The sequence below is a fragment of the Diabrotica virgifera genome, chromosome 3, assembly GCF_917563875.1.
Source record: "Diabrotica virgifera virgifera chromosome 3, PGI_DIABVI_V3a".
Lineage (NCBI taxonomy): Eukaryota > Metazoa > Arthropoda > Insecta > Coleoptera > Chrysomelidae > Diabrotica > Diabrotica virgifera.
In genome coordinates this window covers 82,589,726-82,609,708 of record NC_065445.1, presented here as the reverse complement: position 1 = coordinate 82,609,708, position 19,983 = coordinate 82,589,726, and the positions used below count along the sequence as shown (strand labels likewise).

Below are 19,983 nucleotides of genomic sequence, written 5' to 3'. Positions count from 1 at the left end.
AAAAAAGTATATAACTTTTTTTTGGGGATAGCTGCAAATTTAATTTTTTCTTAGTCCTGTGTATTTTATCAAACACTATATTTCTAAATTTTTTCAGATTTTTCTGTGACGCTGGTCACCTTAAAAAATCCACTGTTTCTTACGGGGGTTTTGGGGGATTTGTACGTGTTTTTCTGATTTTTAAATATTCTAAAGGACTCAGTTACTTCAAGTTACATATAACCTATAAAAACAAAATTGATCTGATATAATATTATGAAGTCTATAAAATAGGGAAAATCCCCCAAAACCCCCCAAAAACAGTTTTTCGGATTTTTGAAGGTGGGGAGCCTTACGGAAAAATCTGAAAAAAATTAAATATATAGTGTTTGATAAAACACACAACATTAAGAAAAAATTAGACCTGCAGCTATTCCTCAAAAAAGTTATACGCTTTTTTGAAAAAAAAAATTTCTTTTGATTTTTTGAGGTTATGCACACTTTACCTATGGGTCTATAAAAAATAGGCATGTTTTATAAAAGCTTCAGCTATGCGGGTGAATTTTTTGAAATTTTAAAATTGATTGCAGCCCACCAAAAAAAAAAATAAAAACGAAAAATGAAGTTTTTGATGGTGGGGGCAGGGGGAAGGGGGGTGGTGGGTTAAAATCACGCTGAATCCTATGTGTTAATCACATAGAACTTAAAAAAATAAAAAAAAAATAATTCTGTTAGTAAGGGAGGGTAACTTTTAATTTATTTATCCCGTCCATAAGTGGAAAGTTTGATGCGCCACTGTCGACGCATGTGCCACTGAAAAGTGACGGCACAGTGTTCAAACATTTTCTTTTAGGTTCTACTATTTAAGTTATAGGGTCCCATCGTGCCTAAAATGATTAAGAAATTTCACCTATAGCGGCTCTTAGATGTTTACTAAAAATGCATTATACAATGTTAAACTTTAATTTGTTTCTCCTTCATGACAAACATTACAGGGTAAAGTGTAAAACTTTACCCTGCGTGTTTAATAGTGGCTTTATAAAGCAATGTACACAGAGGTATAGTCCACATAGTGCCCTCTGCCTCTAAATAAAATGTGACATGATACTTTTTATAAAGTGCTTATCTTTGTTATTTTATAAAGTAGGACATAGTGCTCTATACCTCTGTGTAGAGAATTAAAAGCTCATTATAACTGCATTATAATCCCAATATTGACAAAAATGGACATAGTGCCCTTTAACTCTGGCATACAGAAATATAAAATACTATTTTTGTAATTTTAAATGTTGTATATGTACTTATATTTTATCATTCTTCAACTAACTTATCGAATTATTTACTTATCTGCTTTTATAACCTTATCTTTTCTAACGATATATCAATTATGTTATTATATGACAACATTTAAAAGCCTGAACCTGTTTTTAAACATCAATTTTAATATGTACTGTTTCTGAGTATATAACCTTGATATGTGCTATCTCGGTGAAAACATTTGAATGGATACATTGTATGTGTGCTAGATTTGATTCAAGTCATAACTACAGTTATACAGCGAAATACATTGGGTAGCTAGTTCGCCGTGAAAATACAGCTACGTATTTATGCAACGTGTTATTCTAAAAACTCGGATGCCAAGGAACATAAATTAATAACGGAAAAACTAGGAAATAAAGCAGAATCTGAAATACAACTACAAAATATGTTAAAACGTTTTACACTTCCAGATATCTGACCAATTACTTACTGACGGTAAAATATTGCAAAACCTATAAATTGCAAACCAATAAATTCTAATAAGAAGAAGACGGACGGGGTCGAGTTCGCTCCCAATGGTAAGAATTTTACCTGAACTAAAAAAGGTATAGTCCGAATTGGCTCCCATAGACAAAATTTATTTTACCTAAACATGTCGAAAATATCACCCAGCCTTGTCACTTCTTTCAAATTTTCTCTTTTTGTTAGAAACAAGTACCTTCCTAGAAATATCTATGGGAAAGGAGGAAGACCTAACCCTTCGGTCCTAACTTAACTTTCGGGTATTAGAGTGTAGAGCGCAAACCGGCCGATTTCAGGTAAGAGCGCAAAACGGTCGAGCGCATACCGGCCGACACCGATAATTTGTGTTAAAATTGCCACATATGCCAATGTTGAACTAAAACAAACTCTAAAAGTATTTGTCTAAAAGTATAATTTTCCTATAAAAAGTCTATATCACTATGTAAATTTCCTAAGCAGTATAAATATTACACGATTTGGCAACAATGTCTAATGTTTCCGCGATTATATGAGAGCCTACCCGCATTCATGCGGGAGCCAATTCGTACCCTTCTAAAATATACCTGAACGAAGCGGAGCGAACTCGACTTCACCCAAGAAGACACATTGCTAATAAAACATATAATGGACTAATTAAACATCTAAGATCTAACAACATCACGAGAAGAACCAAATGCAAAATATACAAAACCCTGATAAAACCGGTCCTTAATATATGGATCAGAGACATGGACACTGTCGAAAAGCGATGAGAACTTATTAGGTACGTTTGAACGCGAAATCCTTAGACACATATATAAGGGGGTAAAAGAAAATAGCGTATGGCGCAGACGATATAATTTTGAACTATACGCAGCTTACAACGAACCCGACGCCGACGTCATAACATCCATAAAGATCGGACGTCCGCGCTGGATGGGCCATGTTAAACGGATGTTGAAGACTGAAACACCAAAGCATATAATGAGGCAGACACCAGTAGGGAGAAGATCAAAGGGAATACCCAAACTTGGGCGGAGGTAAATTCCTCACCAACCAGTAAAAACATATAATCCGACAGGTATTTTCCTCACCAACTCACTCAGATAATAAAATAAAAATATAGATGTAACTTAAGAATGATTATTATGAAAGCATCCAAAATCCGAATAACAAAGTTACTCGTTATTTTGATATTTTAGAAACACCTTGTATACTTGAAAATATTTTATGGTTCTACGCATCATTAATTCCTGCATTTGAGAGAATGTTCGGGGACACACTATATATTATTGATTGCATACCTACATCAATAGAATATTAGTCATACTTTCATTTCAAATTACAGTAGAGCGTCGATAATCCGAACCCTGGTAATCTGAACGTTCGCTAATCCGAACGCAAAAAAAAATTATAAAATTAAAAAATATGATCGCGGACCGAATTTTTGGATTTAATATGACAATGTAGGCAAAAGATGACCGCGGATTTTTGTTTTGTTTATGTAGAAATACATACTTAAAATATATTTGTTTATTATGCAGGTATTTTATTCCTTATAACTCAAACGTATGTAGGTACATATGTAGGTACTATGTTTATGAGCTTTGTATGTATTTTGAACATATGTTCGATAATCCGAACGATTTGATAATCCGAACTACCTCCGTACCAATTAGTTCGGATTATCGACGCTCTACTGTAGTTCATTTTTCTGAGAAATTAATAGTTTACAATATTTGCATTTTACTGCATGGATTTTAATGAAATTTTGGGAGTAGCCCAAAGCCCAATCTCCTAATTCAAAGTCTATCCTATATACTATGGCGCTTTTATCATGGGGGCGGTTCCCACCACTTCTCGGGGATAGAACATTTTTATTTTCGAACTGCATGGAGCAAAAGGAAGAATTTTAAGAAAAGTTAAAAATGCGCTCTATAATTTGATCTTATTTTTTTCACCCGTCCAACTGTTTGAAAGTAGAAATAACACTATATTAAGAGGTATTGCAAAAGAAAAACAATGCATTTAAATTCTGGTGGATGATGGGTTAAATGAATGTACTTCTCATTTTTCCTTAAAGTACATTAGTCATATATTCTTTTGCACCATATCTCGCTTAGTTTGAATGTAACCGACATTTTAACGGTGCTCGTTTTAAATGCCTTTTCAAACACTACAAAAGCATGAGTACTTTGGGCATGCACCAAAAAAACAAACTCTTTTTACCTACCATATCTCTTTTTGTATTATAAATAGAAAATTTACGAAGGAACGAATCTCTTTATTATTTATAATCTAAAAAAATTTATATACTGTTTTTAGTTTGATGCATAGTTTTTAAGGTATTCACAAAAACCGTCCGAAAACGTGTCATTTTTAAATGAAAATGGCCAATTTTCAACTACGCATAACTCAAAAAGTATCGAGTTCTCAAAAAAAAGTATAGATCAGTTTTTGCTTAAAAATAGGTTCTCTAGCCACCTCCATGCTTATTTTGACCAACAAATTTTCCACCCCCTTGAAGGGGTGGGAATTGTCCCAAGATAAAAGCGCCATATTATATACGGTAGATTTTGTTTCTTGAGCTATTCCCTACTTACTGTGAAAATATCAAGTACATCGATGTAGTAGGATGGAATTCGGAGCCAAATACCCTCATTGACTGCCCTATAATAATGCTCTGCTATGATCGCGTGAGAGGGGACACACACAAGATTCTAGCAAAATTTCTATTTTCTGTAACTTTTCTAGTTTTTGAGCTACAGCAACGAGTTTATGTCATTGGAAAGGTAATTTTACATTCTTTCAAAATATGTAAAAATATACAGGGCGTATCTAAAAAATAAATTTTTTTTTTCATTTCCGGTTCAACCGGAAGCCATATTGTGGGTAAAATTTATTGAACTAATAGATAATAAAGTACTCTATATGTCTGCCAAATTTCAAATTTTAGTTTCTATTACAGAGGAAGTTACGGGCACTCGAATATTTTTTATAAAAAATTTATAACTCCTCTCCTATGAGGAGATAAGAAATCTGACTAATGTTATTCAATTTACCGATAAGATATCAAAAATATATCAAAAAATAAACAAATTCCTTGGAGCCATTTTTGAGAAAATCTAGTTCAAAGTTATGTCAAATTTTGACCCCTTAAATATAGGCAACCCATAAATTTTTCCTGAAAAACGATAATATTCTTGTTATAGGCCCATCTTTAGGCTATATAAATGTTTTTTCAAATTAAATTTATCTTAAACAAGTTTTTAGATTGGTAGGGAAATGTATCGGGTGGGCGGTCGGCCATGCTGGCCGCCATTTTGGATTTGGAAATGTCAAATTCCGTATTTCTATTCACCTATCGATAAGCTAACTTTATGTTAAATTTCATTTGTTCGGTCAAAATTTGCAAAAATGGGCCCCAAATAACCCCCCTATTTCGGCCCCCCTTTGAGGTTTTTTTCAAAAGCTTAGTTTCTCGACAAAATTCTCTTAAACTTACTCATACCAAATTTCATCGAAATCGGTCCGGTAGTTTTTGCTGGGCGGTGGCGACATACGTACGTACATACGTACGTAGACATACGTACATACTTCCGACATGTTTTTTTTTATTTGCTTTTTACACTCAGGGGGACTCAAAACGTCAAAAAAAGTGAAATCTGAAAAAAAATTTTTTGCACGATCCTATAACTTTATCTATTATACTCATACTACGTATGTAGTACGATAAAGTAAAAATCATACAGAAGTAAAAACTTTGTTTGTACAATGGTATAAAAAAGTTTATTAAAAACCATTAATGCCCGGTTGCACCAACAGATCTTAAGCTTAAGGCGAGAATAACACAAGAATTAATATAATATAATTATAATATATTATAATAAAAATATCATAATATAATAATTGATAATAAGACAAGAATCTAAAATTATGGTGCAACGTAAGTGACACTCAAGGAGGCCCTATAAGTAAAGCTTAGCTAAGCTGGAGCTTCAGATCTGTTGGTGCAACCAGGCATAAAAGTCATACAAAAGGATTCGCAAAACGTTTTCGACTTTTCGAAAAAGTACTAAGAGGCTAAAAATTTTTAAAAACATTGTACATATTTAACTAATGGTACTACAATCATAATTTAATTGGAACGTACACAAAAGTTTGGGGGGTTTAAAGGAACAAAACCCCCATAAAGTTTTTATGGGGTGCACAAATTTCACTAGATATAATTGTTTCTTTAGATGTTACTGCCATAGGAATGCTCGAATGCTACATGTCCATTTTCAATAAAAAATCTCTAATAGTTTCCGATATATTGGAAAAAATCGATTTTCATTTTGTAACTTCAAAGAGCTGTAACTTTTTTTATGTACACATTTGCACTAAGGTAAGTTAGGTTCAATCGAACTATTTTTGGTCCCAGAATATGCGATTAAATTTATGACCTGTATTTTTGTTACACCCTGTATTGTATAGGTACTTGACATATTATGTAATGTAAAGGAAAATGAATGAAATCGGTGCCAAAACTGTATACCCCGGGTTAACAATTGAAAAGTACACGGAAAACCCCGTCTAATTTACAGATTAACCATTTTGAGTTATTGTATGTTAACGCGTGGACTTAGCTTATTTTTCTCGTGTATGGGCTTTTTCTCGTGACTTGTCTTGTTGTTACCGTGTTTAAAGGTTTCAGAAGATTTTTTTAGCCGGTTTTCCCGTGTATCCTTCAATTGGTTAAACATTCTACATTAGAAAAATAGTACTACACCAGTAGGTAGGTACTACTAGTACTAACCTACAACTACATCTTAGATTAGTACCTATAAAAAATAACATTGATTTTTAAATATTTTTCGTGTGGCTAAATATTTCAAACCAGAGCAAAATTTTTTTTATTAAACATCATATGTCCATAGGCGCTCATTCCCATAAGAAGGGGTGGCCGTGCCCCCCCTTTTGGGGTGCTTTATACTATACAGTGAGCACGTAAAGGTTTAAATAAATTCATCTTATCGTAAATGGATGATTTTATCCCGAAATCCCGAAACAGGTCGACTTTTATTTTTAAATTATGACTTTTGGCATATATGCCATACTAGTAACATCATCCAGCTGAGCGCAATAACGTAATCGATGATTTTTTTAAATAAGAATAGGGGTCGTGTGATAGCTCATTTGAAAAGCTATACAATTCTCTATTGGTAATATAAACATTAACACAATTATTGAAACAGGATATAATTTTTTTTAACTAAATTAATAATGGACACATTAACTACTATGAGGCAAGTGGGTGGCAGCTTTAACATTAAATTTAAGCGAAAAATAATATTTATTTGTCAAATAAGCATTTATTCCTCTTTTTTCACAGCAGTAAAATGTATTTTGAATTAAATAAATTATATACATTCTTCGTTTTGTCTCAATTAATTTAAAAAAATTCTTTTGGGCACCCTTTATAAATAATTATGTTAATGTTTATACTACTGTATACAAAATTGAATAACCTTTCAGATGAGCTATCACACGACCCCTATTCTCATTTAAAAAAATCATCGATTACGTCATCAAGCTCAGATTAATGACGTCACTAGTAACGAGCGATCCACAATTATTGGGATCAAAGCTATCCAAGCAAAAAATTACGTATGTCTTGTTTTAATCTGAAAGACCGCCGGAGTGTGACGTCACGGCGAACTGCGGCTATATTCAGTCTTGTTATGATCACTTTTCCAAACAAAGAATAATGATTGAAAACACGTTGAAAATATATCCAATCTCAAGACCTTTTAATTCGTATAAAGGTCAAATTTTGCTTCCTCTGCTACTTTTTATGTTCAATTGTAGTGTTTTTTAAGTTGACGTACGTACACTGACAAGTATCTGTCAAAGTTGACGTAAACTGCATAGGGATTACGTACACTCGATACGCATCGTATCCGCCATGTTTTCCCGTAAGGCGCTATGGGAAAACATGGCGGATACGATGCGTATCGAGTGTACGTAATCCGGGCCCAGGAAAGTATATCTGAATTAATAATAGACATGAAGACATGCACTGTATAGCTATCTCTGTCGTTCAATCATAGCCACCTATGGTGACAGCAATTTTGGATCACACATTATAATATTATAGTACATATTATGTATGCAAAAAAAGTATTTAATATAATTTAAAAATAAAAATCGACCTGTTTCGGGATTTCTTTCCAAAATGATTCATTCACGAGAAAATGAATTTATTCCAACCTTTACGTGCTCACTGTATATCGTTATCCAAAGTATAAAAAATATTATAATGTAGCAACATCTTCACGTCTGCCCTCCCTAAATATTTTCATATGGGCGCCCGTGCATATTATGTCATCATGTAAACACAATAACTTTTAGTAGAATGTCATTCGAGCACATGTTTTAGAGAAATTGAAATTTTTTAATATAAAAAACAATACATTCATACATATTTTATTGTTACAATTCATTTATTTATGACCCTATAAAAGTATAACATAAAATGAGGACACAGCAATAAACTTAATTTATATAAAAAAATTGCTATGCACTCAAAAAAAATTGTGAAAAGTAATACATATATTGTGTTAAATTATGTTACGGAGAAGAGTTACAATATTATAATGGCTCTATAATTAAATAAAAAAAAAAAAAAATAAGTAGGTAGTTAAAAGAGAGAGGGAAATAAGATTTAAAAAAGTAGTTTCAGATCACCAGGTATATTTAAATAACTCATGTTTAGTAGCACACATGTCAAATTAAAACTTCAAATTGGTACACACTACACACACACAAACACAGTATTACACTTAAACTGGCCCTTGTAAATAAACCAGTTTTATTTTTTGTCTGCAACACTGTTAGGTTGGTAAAAATGCAAAAATGAAAAGAAAAATAAGGATTAGGTGGAAAATTAATACGAAATTTAGCTGAAGGCTTGTTAAATTTAAATAAACTGATCAATTTGAACATGACAGCATGATTAAGAGACAAACATGCGCCACAATGATTCCAACAGAGTAAGAAACATAATGTATAACCTCTCTCTTTCACAAAATGTCGACCATCATGTTTTATTTTGCTCTTTCTCCACATATTAAGACAACATATTATTTTTATTTAAGAATTCTATAATGGAAAACCACAGAAAATAGGCATTAACAGGAATCTTACCTGTTTAGCCGTGAAAACTTGTAGTCACAAGTGTACATGCAAAACAAACACGATTAAAATCGCGGGTAAAGGAATAAAATCAAGACCACAGTGGAAAACGGACTGTACGATTAGAAGAGACAGGCTCACTATTTTGTTGTGGATCAAATTCGTTTCTCTCTTCTCATCTCTACGCTCTCTCTTTCAAGTTTTCACCATCCTCTCTCTCTTCCATCCTCTTTTACATAGCCGGCGTGAGTTGCCGGACTATATTCAACGCAGCAGAACTATGAAGCTTGTCTGAGATGCCACCTAGCCACGAAAGCTTTGTCGCTGATTGGTTACTCGGACGGCGTTCTTGCGCAGAACACTACTGAGTGGTTCCACAACGTCATAACTGTTTCGTTCGCTATGAACCGGCAACCTATTCCGCTGCAAATTCATTACCAACGAAGTGATCGCTTTTAGTTCAAAGCCACCCTGCGAAGAATAAACACATGGATTTCGTCGTCTCGTCATAAGTTGAAATACAAGTGAAAATATTTGTGATATTTAGTTTTAGTGTGCCAAAATAAGTGAGTATACTTTCATTTCCTTTTTCTTTTCATTATAATCGTTTTTGGATTTGAGATTTTGCTTGACTTCTAAAATTTCGCCGGTAGTTTTCCCTATTGGTACCACCCAAGCTTTCTTCATTCAAGTTCTGTTTATATAGAGCTTTCTATATAAATAAATAACATTTTCATGTATTAAGATTTGTGTTCCCGATAATTTTTGGGATGGTATTTTGAGTTTATTTTCCTTTTCATAAGTTTTCGTTACTCAGGAATCGCCATTTTTCACAACTTTCTGTGAAAAGCGGCCATTTTGCTGCATGCAAAGCCAAGGCTTCGCTTTCCTTTCCCCCACTATGCTGACGTGTGCCTATGGAGCTTACAACGCTTGCGTGCTTTTGTTGGAACATCCAATGGAAACTCAGAATGAAGTGAAAGGAATAGAGTGGTACTCAATTCCGTTGACTCAGATTTGAGATGGACTTTTAAGCGGCCGACATCTTGTAAAATTTTGGGTGGCAATAAAATATCGACGTTTTTTCGATTAGTGTCTTGTGACTGAGCCGTTGTTTTTATTTTGCAGAAATGGATGACGACCAACAATTTTGTTTACGGTGGAACAACCATCAATCGACATTGGTAGCCGTTTTTGACACGTTATTGGAGAACGGCACATTAGTAGACTGTACTTTGGCAGCAGAAGGAAAATGCCTAAACGCACACAAAGTAGTTTTGTCTGCATGTAGTCCATACTTCGAGGTAAGTTTTTTTTGAGGATATACCTACATTCATTTTAATGATAAGTGAATGAACGTGTAATACTGCATACACTTCATTGCTTAATACTTCGATTTTAAAACGGCATTTATTCGTCGTCCCGGCAAGTTTGGTATAATGTAATGCTGAATATACTAATGTCATTCAATTGAATAAACCTGTGTAATGCTGTATACACATGATTGGTAATATACTTACAATTTTAAAACTGGATTTATTCCTCATCGCGTCAATTTAGGTATAATGCTGCATATACCAATGCCTTCCTGAATAAACCTGTGTAATGCTGTCTACAAGATATCCTTTCGTTTATTCGTTCTTTAATTTTGAAACTGAATTTATTCTCATAGCGTCAATTTAGGTATAATGCTGAATATACCAATGCGTTTCGACAAATTTTGAATAGCATAATGCTGCATATGCTTACCAACACCCTAAAGTTCAATAAACCTATGTAATGTACACACTTGATTAATATTCAGTTGTAATGCTGCATATACCAATGCCTTCCTGAATAAACCTGTGTAATGCTGTTTACACTTCGTTTATTCATTCTTCTTTAATTTTGAAACTGAATTTTATTCTCATAGCGTCAATTTAGGTATAATGCTGAATATACCAATGACCTTCGACAAATTTTGAATAGCATAATGCTGCATAATATGCTTACCAATGCCCTAAAGTTCAATAACCCTATGTAATGCTGTACACACTTGATTGATGGATACTCTTAATTTTGAAACTTGATTTCTTCCTCATCACCTCAATTCAGGTATAATGCTGCATATACCAAAATATCCCTTGGTTTATTCATTCTCGTGTCAATTTAGGTATAATGCTGAATATACCAAATGCTATTGACAAATTTTGATTAGCAACCTGCTTCTTCATTTTTTCCTATGAATGTGTAATGGCTTCGCTAAACTCGGTAAATCAATAAATCAAAATGTTCTACTTGGATGTTTTGTAATGCTGTATACAAAGCAAATCAACATGTTAATCTACATAACAATTTCAATAGTTTTTTTTTTTAATTTGGTATCCGTTCTATAGCACCTGTCTTTTTCTTCCAGGCGCTGCTGTCAAAGCACTTTGACAAGCATCCCATTCTTATTCTTAAGGACGTTAAGTTCCAAGAACTAAAAGCCATGATGGACTATATGTACAGGGGGGAAGTGAACATATCTCAAGATCAATTAGGCGCGCTTTTAAAAGCCGCTGAATCTTTGCAAATTAAGGGTTTATCAGACAATAGGAAAGGGGAAACTGAACGAAAACCCACTCCTGCTCCTCCACCAAAGAGCCCACAGCCAACGACCCTGCCGAAGGTCCAGGGTTTGACAATTGAGCAAAGAGCTCGGGAGGATTCCAGGGAGGGAAGCATGTCACCAGGGCCTCGAAAAAAGAAAAGGTTAAGGCGGAAAAGTGAGGAATTAGACAACCACGATGCCTCTAATTCTTCAGAATCTCACAGTCTACCCGCCCAAAGCATTCCTACGTTACCTGCTATTTCAAAAATGAACATGAACGCCGATGTGCCTGAACAAATAGAAACTAAATCAGAGATACTCACAAGGCATAAACAGACAGATGACATGCCCCAAGTTCCTATTATAAAAGAAAAGATTGAAACCCACACAGAACTGATGTTGGAACCAAAGTCTGAATATGTAGAAGAAATGAATGAAGATAGTATTGAGGATTTGACACTGGATGATGACGATTTAAGTAATATGGAACAGGTAGATGATCAAGCAGGACCTAGTCATGGAGCAGGAGAAGGATCAAGTCAAGGTTTGTATTTCTTTGTATTATTTATTTACTTATATGAAATTATAAGGCAATTTAACAATTTGGTTACATAAAACATACATTCCCAAGTCAGAATCAAATTATATGCTAAAATAGTCAAATATATGCATAGGTCCTAAAATGTCATTACCTAAATATTGTTTTGTGAAACTGATTAAGAACTTTCTAATATATTTTCTTCCAACACACCTTCCTAGTGCATTCTAAATTGATTTGATAATGCATTTTGTAGTTAATTATTTTGATCTCCCAGCTTCTTACAGAATTTTTTAACAAGAGTCAGTTTTATTTCCTAGTATCTCCACTCAGCCTAATCTACCTTTGCTATTATCTCTAAGCTAGCTACCAAGTGACCCATATATGAGCCTCCTTGATTTTTCCCATAGAACAGCATCTCACCCATGAGCCAGCAACCATAGTGCACCTAATGGAAATTCAAAGAGCCCGGGTCCCTGAAGATAAATCTTTGGTAGAGGAGTTAATCTGTAGTTTTTCTTGACAAGACTTCTATAAAAACATAGTTTGCTCATAAATCTTAAATAGATAGTTGCATACACTGAAACAGCAAACCAAACAAATAGTGATTACAGGACTTAATATCAAATATTATGTAGGGCTATTACCATTGATTAAGCATGTCTACAGTCGAGTCCCTGAATCTTTACCCCTGCGTCATCATTTAAAGCATACGAAATAAGTCAATAAGTCAGAAATTGAAATTTACTAAACACAACAGCAAGTCACTTAATGTCACTTATTCAGTTTCCGACTTATCAACTTCTTTCGTATGCTTTAAACGATTACACACTGGTAAAGATTCATTGACTCAACTGTACTCAGGGGTTACTCAGTGATACCCAAGGGTTGTTCAAGGAGAAAAACTGAACATAATTAGAAAAATATTCAAGATTTTTTGTAAGAATATTATTGAATCAAATTCACATCAGTTCCGTTGTTTTAATTCTTACCAGCAAAACTTTTAGTATAGTATTTTTACTACAAAAACGTTATTACGTAGGTCGAAATTTTTGACGTAAGAGAACTGTCAAAACATTAGAATGTGACTTTTCATTATTGTCATGTTTATAAAAACATGGCAATAATGAAAAGTCACATTCTAATGTTTTGACAGTTCTCTTACGTCAAAAATTTTGACCTACGTAATAACGTTTTTGTAGTAAAAATACTATACTTCTATATATTTCAAACAATATTAGAAATCTATTGACAAATTTTTTTCAAAATATTTATGAAATTATGCACATTGTAACAAATTCATTGAATATCTCAGAAATTTTGATAGGTACAATCTAACAAGGAGTGCAAGGTTTTTAATTACTTTTTGTGTAAGTTTTGAAAATAAACAAGATACACCTGGTATTGGATAATGAACACATTTATTTGGGAATAAAAACTACTATAATTTTACTTGATTACCTGATTTTGATGTTTTGGTCTCCTAGCCTGAAACAATTTTTCGACTAGAAGTTAGAAACATGAAATTTTAATTATTGTTGTTCATTCCCAAATAATGTGTTCCTACTACTAATTTACCTTATATAAATCAGTAAAATATGGGACCATCATTATACTGGACAATTTGCAGAGAAATGACATCGACATTGTGATTTCTATATGTACTCGATAATTTTTTTAACAGAAAATGTTTCTCAAAGACACTAGTAAAATACACTTGTTTTTTTACGCTTTTGTGTCCTTGTATATTTGTTTTCTGTTGATCTGCGGAGTACTTTCAAGATGCCACTTATCTTTGCTATTTTCTTTCATATTGTGCAGTTAATGTTCGATAATTCAGTTCCACAACTTTTAGCTTGAATATACTTATTTCAAGTATTTAAATTGTGGGCTGTTCATACAGGATTTATGCAGAAAACAAATGTTGCCAATTATTACATTACATAATTGCTCTAGCATCTGTTTTTGATTAGTTTGATAAGCTAGTAGTAGCCTTTTTCCAACTGTTGTAACAGAATGTCAATATGCATATAAACACAACTGACTTGTAATCTAGCAGACTTGACATTCTATTTGTTTATTTTCTTAATTAATACAGTAATTTCTAATCTTCCATACTTAGGGTATAATCTTCCTAATTATATTTGAAATTGACATCACCTAACTGAGAAAATGTGAGTCTTTTACAATAAAGGAAATCTTGTTTAACTTGTTCAGTCCCATGTGCATCGCATTGGTGATAGCATGTTTTTACTACAAACATGTGTTATCAATTTGGTTCATACTATCACCTTTTGACTGGCCACATTTGGCCAGAGATGAAACTAGCTTGTCAAAGCTTTGATTCTAACCTGATGAAAATATCAAAGTGGAAGTACCATTTTTAATTTATTGACAAGTGAAAAAATGGTATAAACATATTTTGGAATTACATTTTAGAAGCTGTCAAGATTAAAATGACAACACATTCATGGACTCACTTCACATGTAGCCACATCTTCTTATGAAGTGACTTCATATGCAGTTGTGAATGTGTTAATCGTCCTTGTTTTCAGATTTAAGTGAAAGACAACATATTAGCTCACACTCTTAGTAGTGAGCTCATACTTTAAACAGCCCATACTCTAAATAAACAACTGAGCCAATAAGTTCCCTTTCAATTAAATCTGAAAACATCCACATTAGTCCTAATTTTATTCTTCACAACCTTATTGGAATTTATTTTATGCCCTTTGTAATACTATGCAAATAGTAAACTTTTCACTGATGGGACTGAAATTTTTAATCTCTTGATATACCTATTCATTATAATATGAAGTATACCAGATACACTAAAAGTTACATTACTGTAAGTTGTTCTACAGGCAACATCTGAGAACAAGTAAATATGTAGTATTTTTATAAAAATACTCATATTTGTGTTTTGTTTTATTGTCATTAAGTGGTTATTCATGGTTGATAAATTTGTAAAAACTCAATATAAGATTTGACAGTCAATATTTAACTGGTTTGCTGTTTCACATGCCCAATAATTATCTTAGATTTTGAGTTTAAAACTTCAATGTTCTTGTAATGTATACCCCTGCTTATTGGCAGGTTATTCATGGTTGATAAATTTGTAAAAACTCAATATAAGATTTGACAGTCAATATTTAACTGGTTTGCTCTGTTTCACATGCCCAATAATTATCTTAGATTTTGAGTTTACAACTTCAATGTTCTTGTAATGTATACCCCTGCTTATTGGCACTTTTATCAATTTTATCTTGCCACTAATTTTGAGGTTTTCTGAACCAAGTGTGAGAGTAAATCAAAATATGTATTAAAATTTGCTTATGCTTTGTAATCATACTTCATTTTTAAGTACATTATTCCATGCTTTATCTTCCAAAAATTTGCATACCAGTGACTACAACTTAGATAATGGCATAGTTGGATCATCAAGTAGCAGAATGCTACATATTATGTTTGTGTTATTGTAGCATATCATTTGATCCAAGCTTAAGTATGTTTAGGGAATTGGGATCCTTTCTAATATTTTTTTTTAATTTGAATCAGATTTTCTTGGTATTAAAACCATTGTTGATAAAATTTTAAACCATATTTAGAAATAACAAATTTTATGTCAGTGGTTTGTATCTGATTTCCATGGGCAGTACCCAATCTTACGAGAACAAAGATAAAGAAAATTTTTCATCTTAAATCTGATCTTTGGTTTATTTATTTTTTCTATTAATGTTTCTAGAATTTAATAAAATTTAATTACTTGTTTACTAAGCTTAACAGATAGCGAGTTGAGCCACTCATACATGCAGCCAATGAAATGTACTGCTTGATAAATATTATAATTTTTTTTTAATTTTCATATACAGTAAAACCTCCCTTAAACAAAATAATTGGGAGGAGGCTGGTTCCGATAAGAATTTCTGTTAAAAATAACATTGTTTTTTGTATTCTTGGTCAACATTGGTATTAAAAAATACCAGGTGATTTTGTAACGTTGACTTAATATAAGCCTTAACATTTTTAAAGAAAATTAATATAGAATTGTTTCTGTTTTGCAATAAAAATTTAATTTCTATTGACGAACTGATTGTTGTGGTCATCAGGATATCCGTTTTGGGTAAATGATGTTTCAGTTAAAAATGTTTTGATTAACTGAGGTTTTACTGTATATATAAATTATGAGTGTAGCAAATAAGTAGACCATAAACTAAACGAAATTCTATAGTCAAAATAGCGTGTTTGAACTCATTTACAGCTTTGCTAGTCTACACAGTTCTCTAACTGTAGTCTTCTTCTGTTGTGTGGTTGGCTGGTACTTTTGGTTCCCCCCAGTAGAATGGTTCCCATATTCTGCTTATGTGGTATTCTTTTTGTATATTTAGTGTCCATTCGTTTACACTCTATTTTACATTTTCTTCTAATGCCTTCACTCATCTTTTGTTCTCGGCCCACTTCCTGTAATTCTTCTCAGTACTCATCTCTACAGTTTCCAGTTCTTTGTGTTGTTCCTGTATCAGGTCTTGTTTCCAATGCATATCCTCGCTCAAGTTAAATGGCAAATGTTCATTTAATATCAAGGTATTATTAATACCTTGATTTGAATCAATAATCCTCTATTTAGGTTTGTGGCATGCAGAGAATGTTTTTTTTTTCTGTGGAAAAACTTACTGGTGGTTTCAAAGCTTTTACATCTTAAGCGGCGATATGTCAACTGGAAATTACTATACAACCAAGCATGCCCTACGTGCGCATAGCCACTAGATCAATAATAATTGATACAAAACTGAATTTTTGAAATATTTTAGTCTAACAAGTATTTAGCTATCACAAGAGTGACATGTAGGAATTTTTGTTTCTGATAATTTGTCAAAATATTCCCAAGTACAGGGTTATTCACTATATTTTGACCCCCCCCCCTGTAAACTGCTTCATTTACAGAATTACAAAAAAATGTTAAATACAAAAGTTATTCGAATCATATAAATCATACTTGTGACATCATCCATCTGAGCATGATGACGTAATTGACTATTTTTTTTAAATGAGAATAGGGGTCATGTGCTAGCTCATTTGAAACGTTATTCAATTCTCCATTCATTAATGTAAACATTAAGATAATTATTTTATACAGGGTGCCCAAAAAAAATTTTTTAAATGAAATTAATTGACACAAAAAGAATGTATGTAATTTATTTAATTCAAAATACATTCTACTGCTGTCAGAAAACCGAAATGTTTATTGAACAAATAAACATTACTTTTCACTTTAAATTCAATGTTCAAGATGCCACCCATCTGCCTCTTAGAAGTTTAATTGAATTTAAGAAAAAAGCAATGTTTATTTGTGCAATAAACTTTTATTTCCGTTTTCTAACGGCAGTAGAAGATATTTTGAAATAAATTACATACATTCTTTTTTTTGTGTCAATTAATTTAGTTTAAAAAAAATTTTTGGACACCCTGTATAAATAATTATCTTAATGTTTATATTACTAAATAGAGAATTAAATAACTTTTCAAATGAGCTAGCACACGACCCCTATTCTCATTTAAAAAAACAGTCAATTACGTCATCACGCTCAGATGGATGACGTCACTAATATGATATACAGGGTGAGTCACCACTAACGCGACGGAAGATTACAGCAAAATGGTAAAAGATATAAAAAAAAATTTAAATATAGTTTGTAAGTTGATAAAGCTACATTTTAAAATCATTTTGAAATATACAGGATGTTCCAATAAATTGCGGCGTATCAAAGTTATATTTTTTCTTATGGAACACCCCGTATTTTATTGAATTTTTTAATTGTCCTCAAAAAATAAGGTATAGTTTCATAAGGCTTCCCTATACCTACAGGGTGGGGCATTAGTGTGATATAAGTCCAATTACTCGTTTGTCGTAAGAGATACGAAAAAAAGTTATTTACATAAAAGTTGGGGCACACATAGTACCATAATTTAAAAATATTTTCAAATATACAGGGTCGTCCGTATTGACAGGGTGACACAAACTTATGTTTTTTTTAATGGAACACCCTGTATATTTTTACATTTTTGGATTCTCCTCGATGTTTCCTTTCTTAAAATATATGGTTTTGTAATTATTATACGGGGTAGTTTAAAAGTTAATTATGTTTTTTTGTTAATTTCCTAACAAAATCTACACCCTGTAGAATTTTAGCGATTTGACATGAAATTTTTATTTTGTTTAGTATACAGGGTGGGTCGAAACTCGGAATGAGTATTTTCTGAGTTTTCTTAAATAGAACACCCTGTATTTAAGTATTGTAATGAAATGATATTTTATGGTACTTTTTTATTTCTTAAGCATTCCCTATACCTAAGTGCTTTAATTTGTAAGTTATTCGTGATTCTTTAAGCCAAACATTAATCGTAAGAAAAATTACGTGAAATTTTATTAGGTGGCTGTGAAAATATTTAATCAGAAATAATTTTTGGAAAAGAAAATACATCATAATCTAGTCTGATCCTTAATTTATTACTATTGGATGAAATGTCCATATAAATTCGTGGTTAAGTTTGTTGGTGCGCAAAATATTAATAAAAACATACAATATTCTACCTCGTCGGCTATGACACTAAATTTCCTTAAAAATTTGACATTATACTATTATAATAGATCCAGTTGTTTTGTTACCATTACTAATATGTATTTTTCTTATGAGAAACTGACTAATAAGATTTTGGTGCTAGTGGAATATAACAAAAATGTGCTACTAGCAATAAGAATTTTTCATTAGAAATTCCCTGATAGACGACAACTAAGAAGAGAAACGTCTAAAAATATACTAGAACGGTTTCAACGGACTGATCACTTAGATTATGATAAATCTGCTCGAATAAAAACTATTGTAAGTAAAGAAAACAGCAATTATATGTAATCCTTAGTAGTGTCACTGAGGATCTGCATATTAGTACAATCGTACTTACAATCTAAGTATCTAGTCTGTTGAAACCGTTTTAGTATACTTTCAAAAGTTTCTCTTTTTGGTTGTCATCTATCAGGGAACTGCTGATGATAAATTTTTATTGCTAGTAGCTCATTTTTATTATACTCTCCTAGCACAAAGCCATTTTAATCTGTTCCTCATTAGAAAAATTAATATTAGTAATGGTATCAAATCAACTGAAACTATATAAATAGTATAATGTCAAATGTTTAAGCAAATTTTGTGTCATAGCCAACTAGGCAGAATTTTGTATGTTTGATTCATATTTTAAGCACCAACAACCTTAACTACTAATGTATTTGGATATCTCATCCAATATTAATAAATTAAGGATCAGGCTAGATTATGTATTTTTTTTTCGAAAAATTACTTTTGTTTGGATATTTTCACGGCTACCTAATGAAATTTTATGTAATTTTTGTTGCAATTAATGTTTGCTTAAAGAATGACGAATAACTTACAAATTAAAGCACTTAGGTATAGGGAATGCTTAAGAAATAAAAAAGTACCGTAAAATATAATTTCATTACAATACTAAAGTACAGGGTGTTCCATTTAAGAAAACTCAGAAAATACTCATTCCAAGTTTCGACCCACCCTGTATACTAAAATTAAACATTTCGCTATACTATTAATGATTAACAGTAGTAGACTATATTAAAAATCGTTTGAACATAAAATAAAAATTTGATGTCATCATTAAAATTCTACAGGGTGTAGATTTTGCTACGAAATTAACAAAAAAACGTAATTAACTCTTAAACTACCTCGTATAATATTACAAAACCATATATTTTAAGAAAGGAAACATCGAGGAGAATCCAAAAATGTAAAAATATACAGGGTGTTCCATTAAAAAACCTTAGGTTTGTTGTCACCCTGTCAATACGGACGACCCTGTATATTTGAAAATATTTTTAAATTATGGTACTATGTGTGCCCCAACTTTTACCTAAATAACTTTTTTTTGTATCTCT

General features: G+C 32.2%; 2 protein-coding genes across 52 annotated transcripts in view; one reads left to right on the top strand and one right to left on the bottom strand.

The window, feature by feature from the left end:
- Nucleotides 1-9,151, bottom strand: part of LOC114336046 (protein bric-a-brac 2) — a 259,104-nt gene extending 249,953 nt beyond the window's left edge. For both annotated transcript variants that reach the window (XM_050646564.1, XM_050646565.1), the window contains exon 1: nucleotides 8,929-9,151. The gene's annotated coding sequence lies outside the window, so the exon portion shown is untranslated. The remainder of the gene's footprint in view (nucleotides 1-8,928) is intronic.
- A 70-nt stretch (nucleotides 9,152-9,221) lies between these two features.
- Nucleotides 9,222-19,983, top strand: part of LOC114336038 (longitudinals lacking protein, isoforms H/M/V) — a 630,205-nt gene continuing 619,443 nt past the window's right edge. For all 50 annotated transcript variants that reach the window (XR_007697054.1, XM_050646589.1, XM_050646593.1 and 47 more), the window contains exons 1-3: nucleotides 9,222-9,482; nucleotides 10,045-10,220; nucleotides 11,312-12,032. Coding sequence is in view for 49 of the 50 variants with exons in the window: in XM_050646589.1 (XP_050502546.1) it covers nucleotides 10,047-10,220; nucleotides 11,312-12,032 (895 nt within the window). In the remaining variant the exon portion in view is untranslated. The remainder of the gene's footprint in view (nucleotides 9,483-10,044; nucleotides 10,221-11,311; nucleotides 12,033-19,983) is intronic.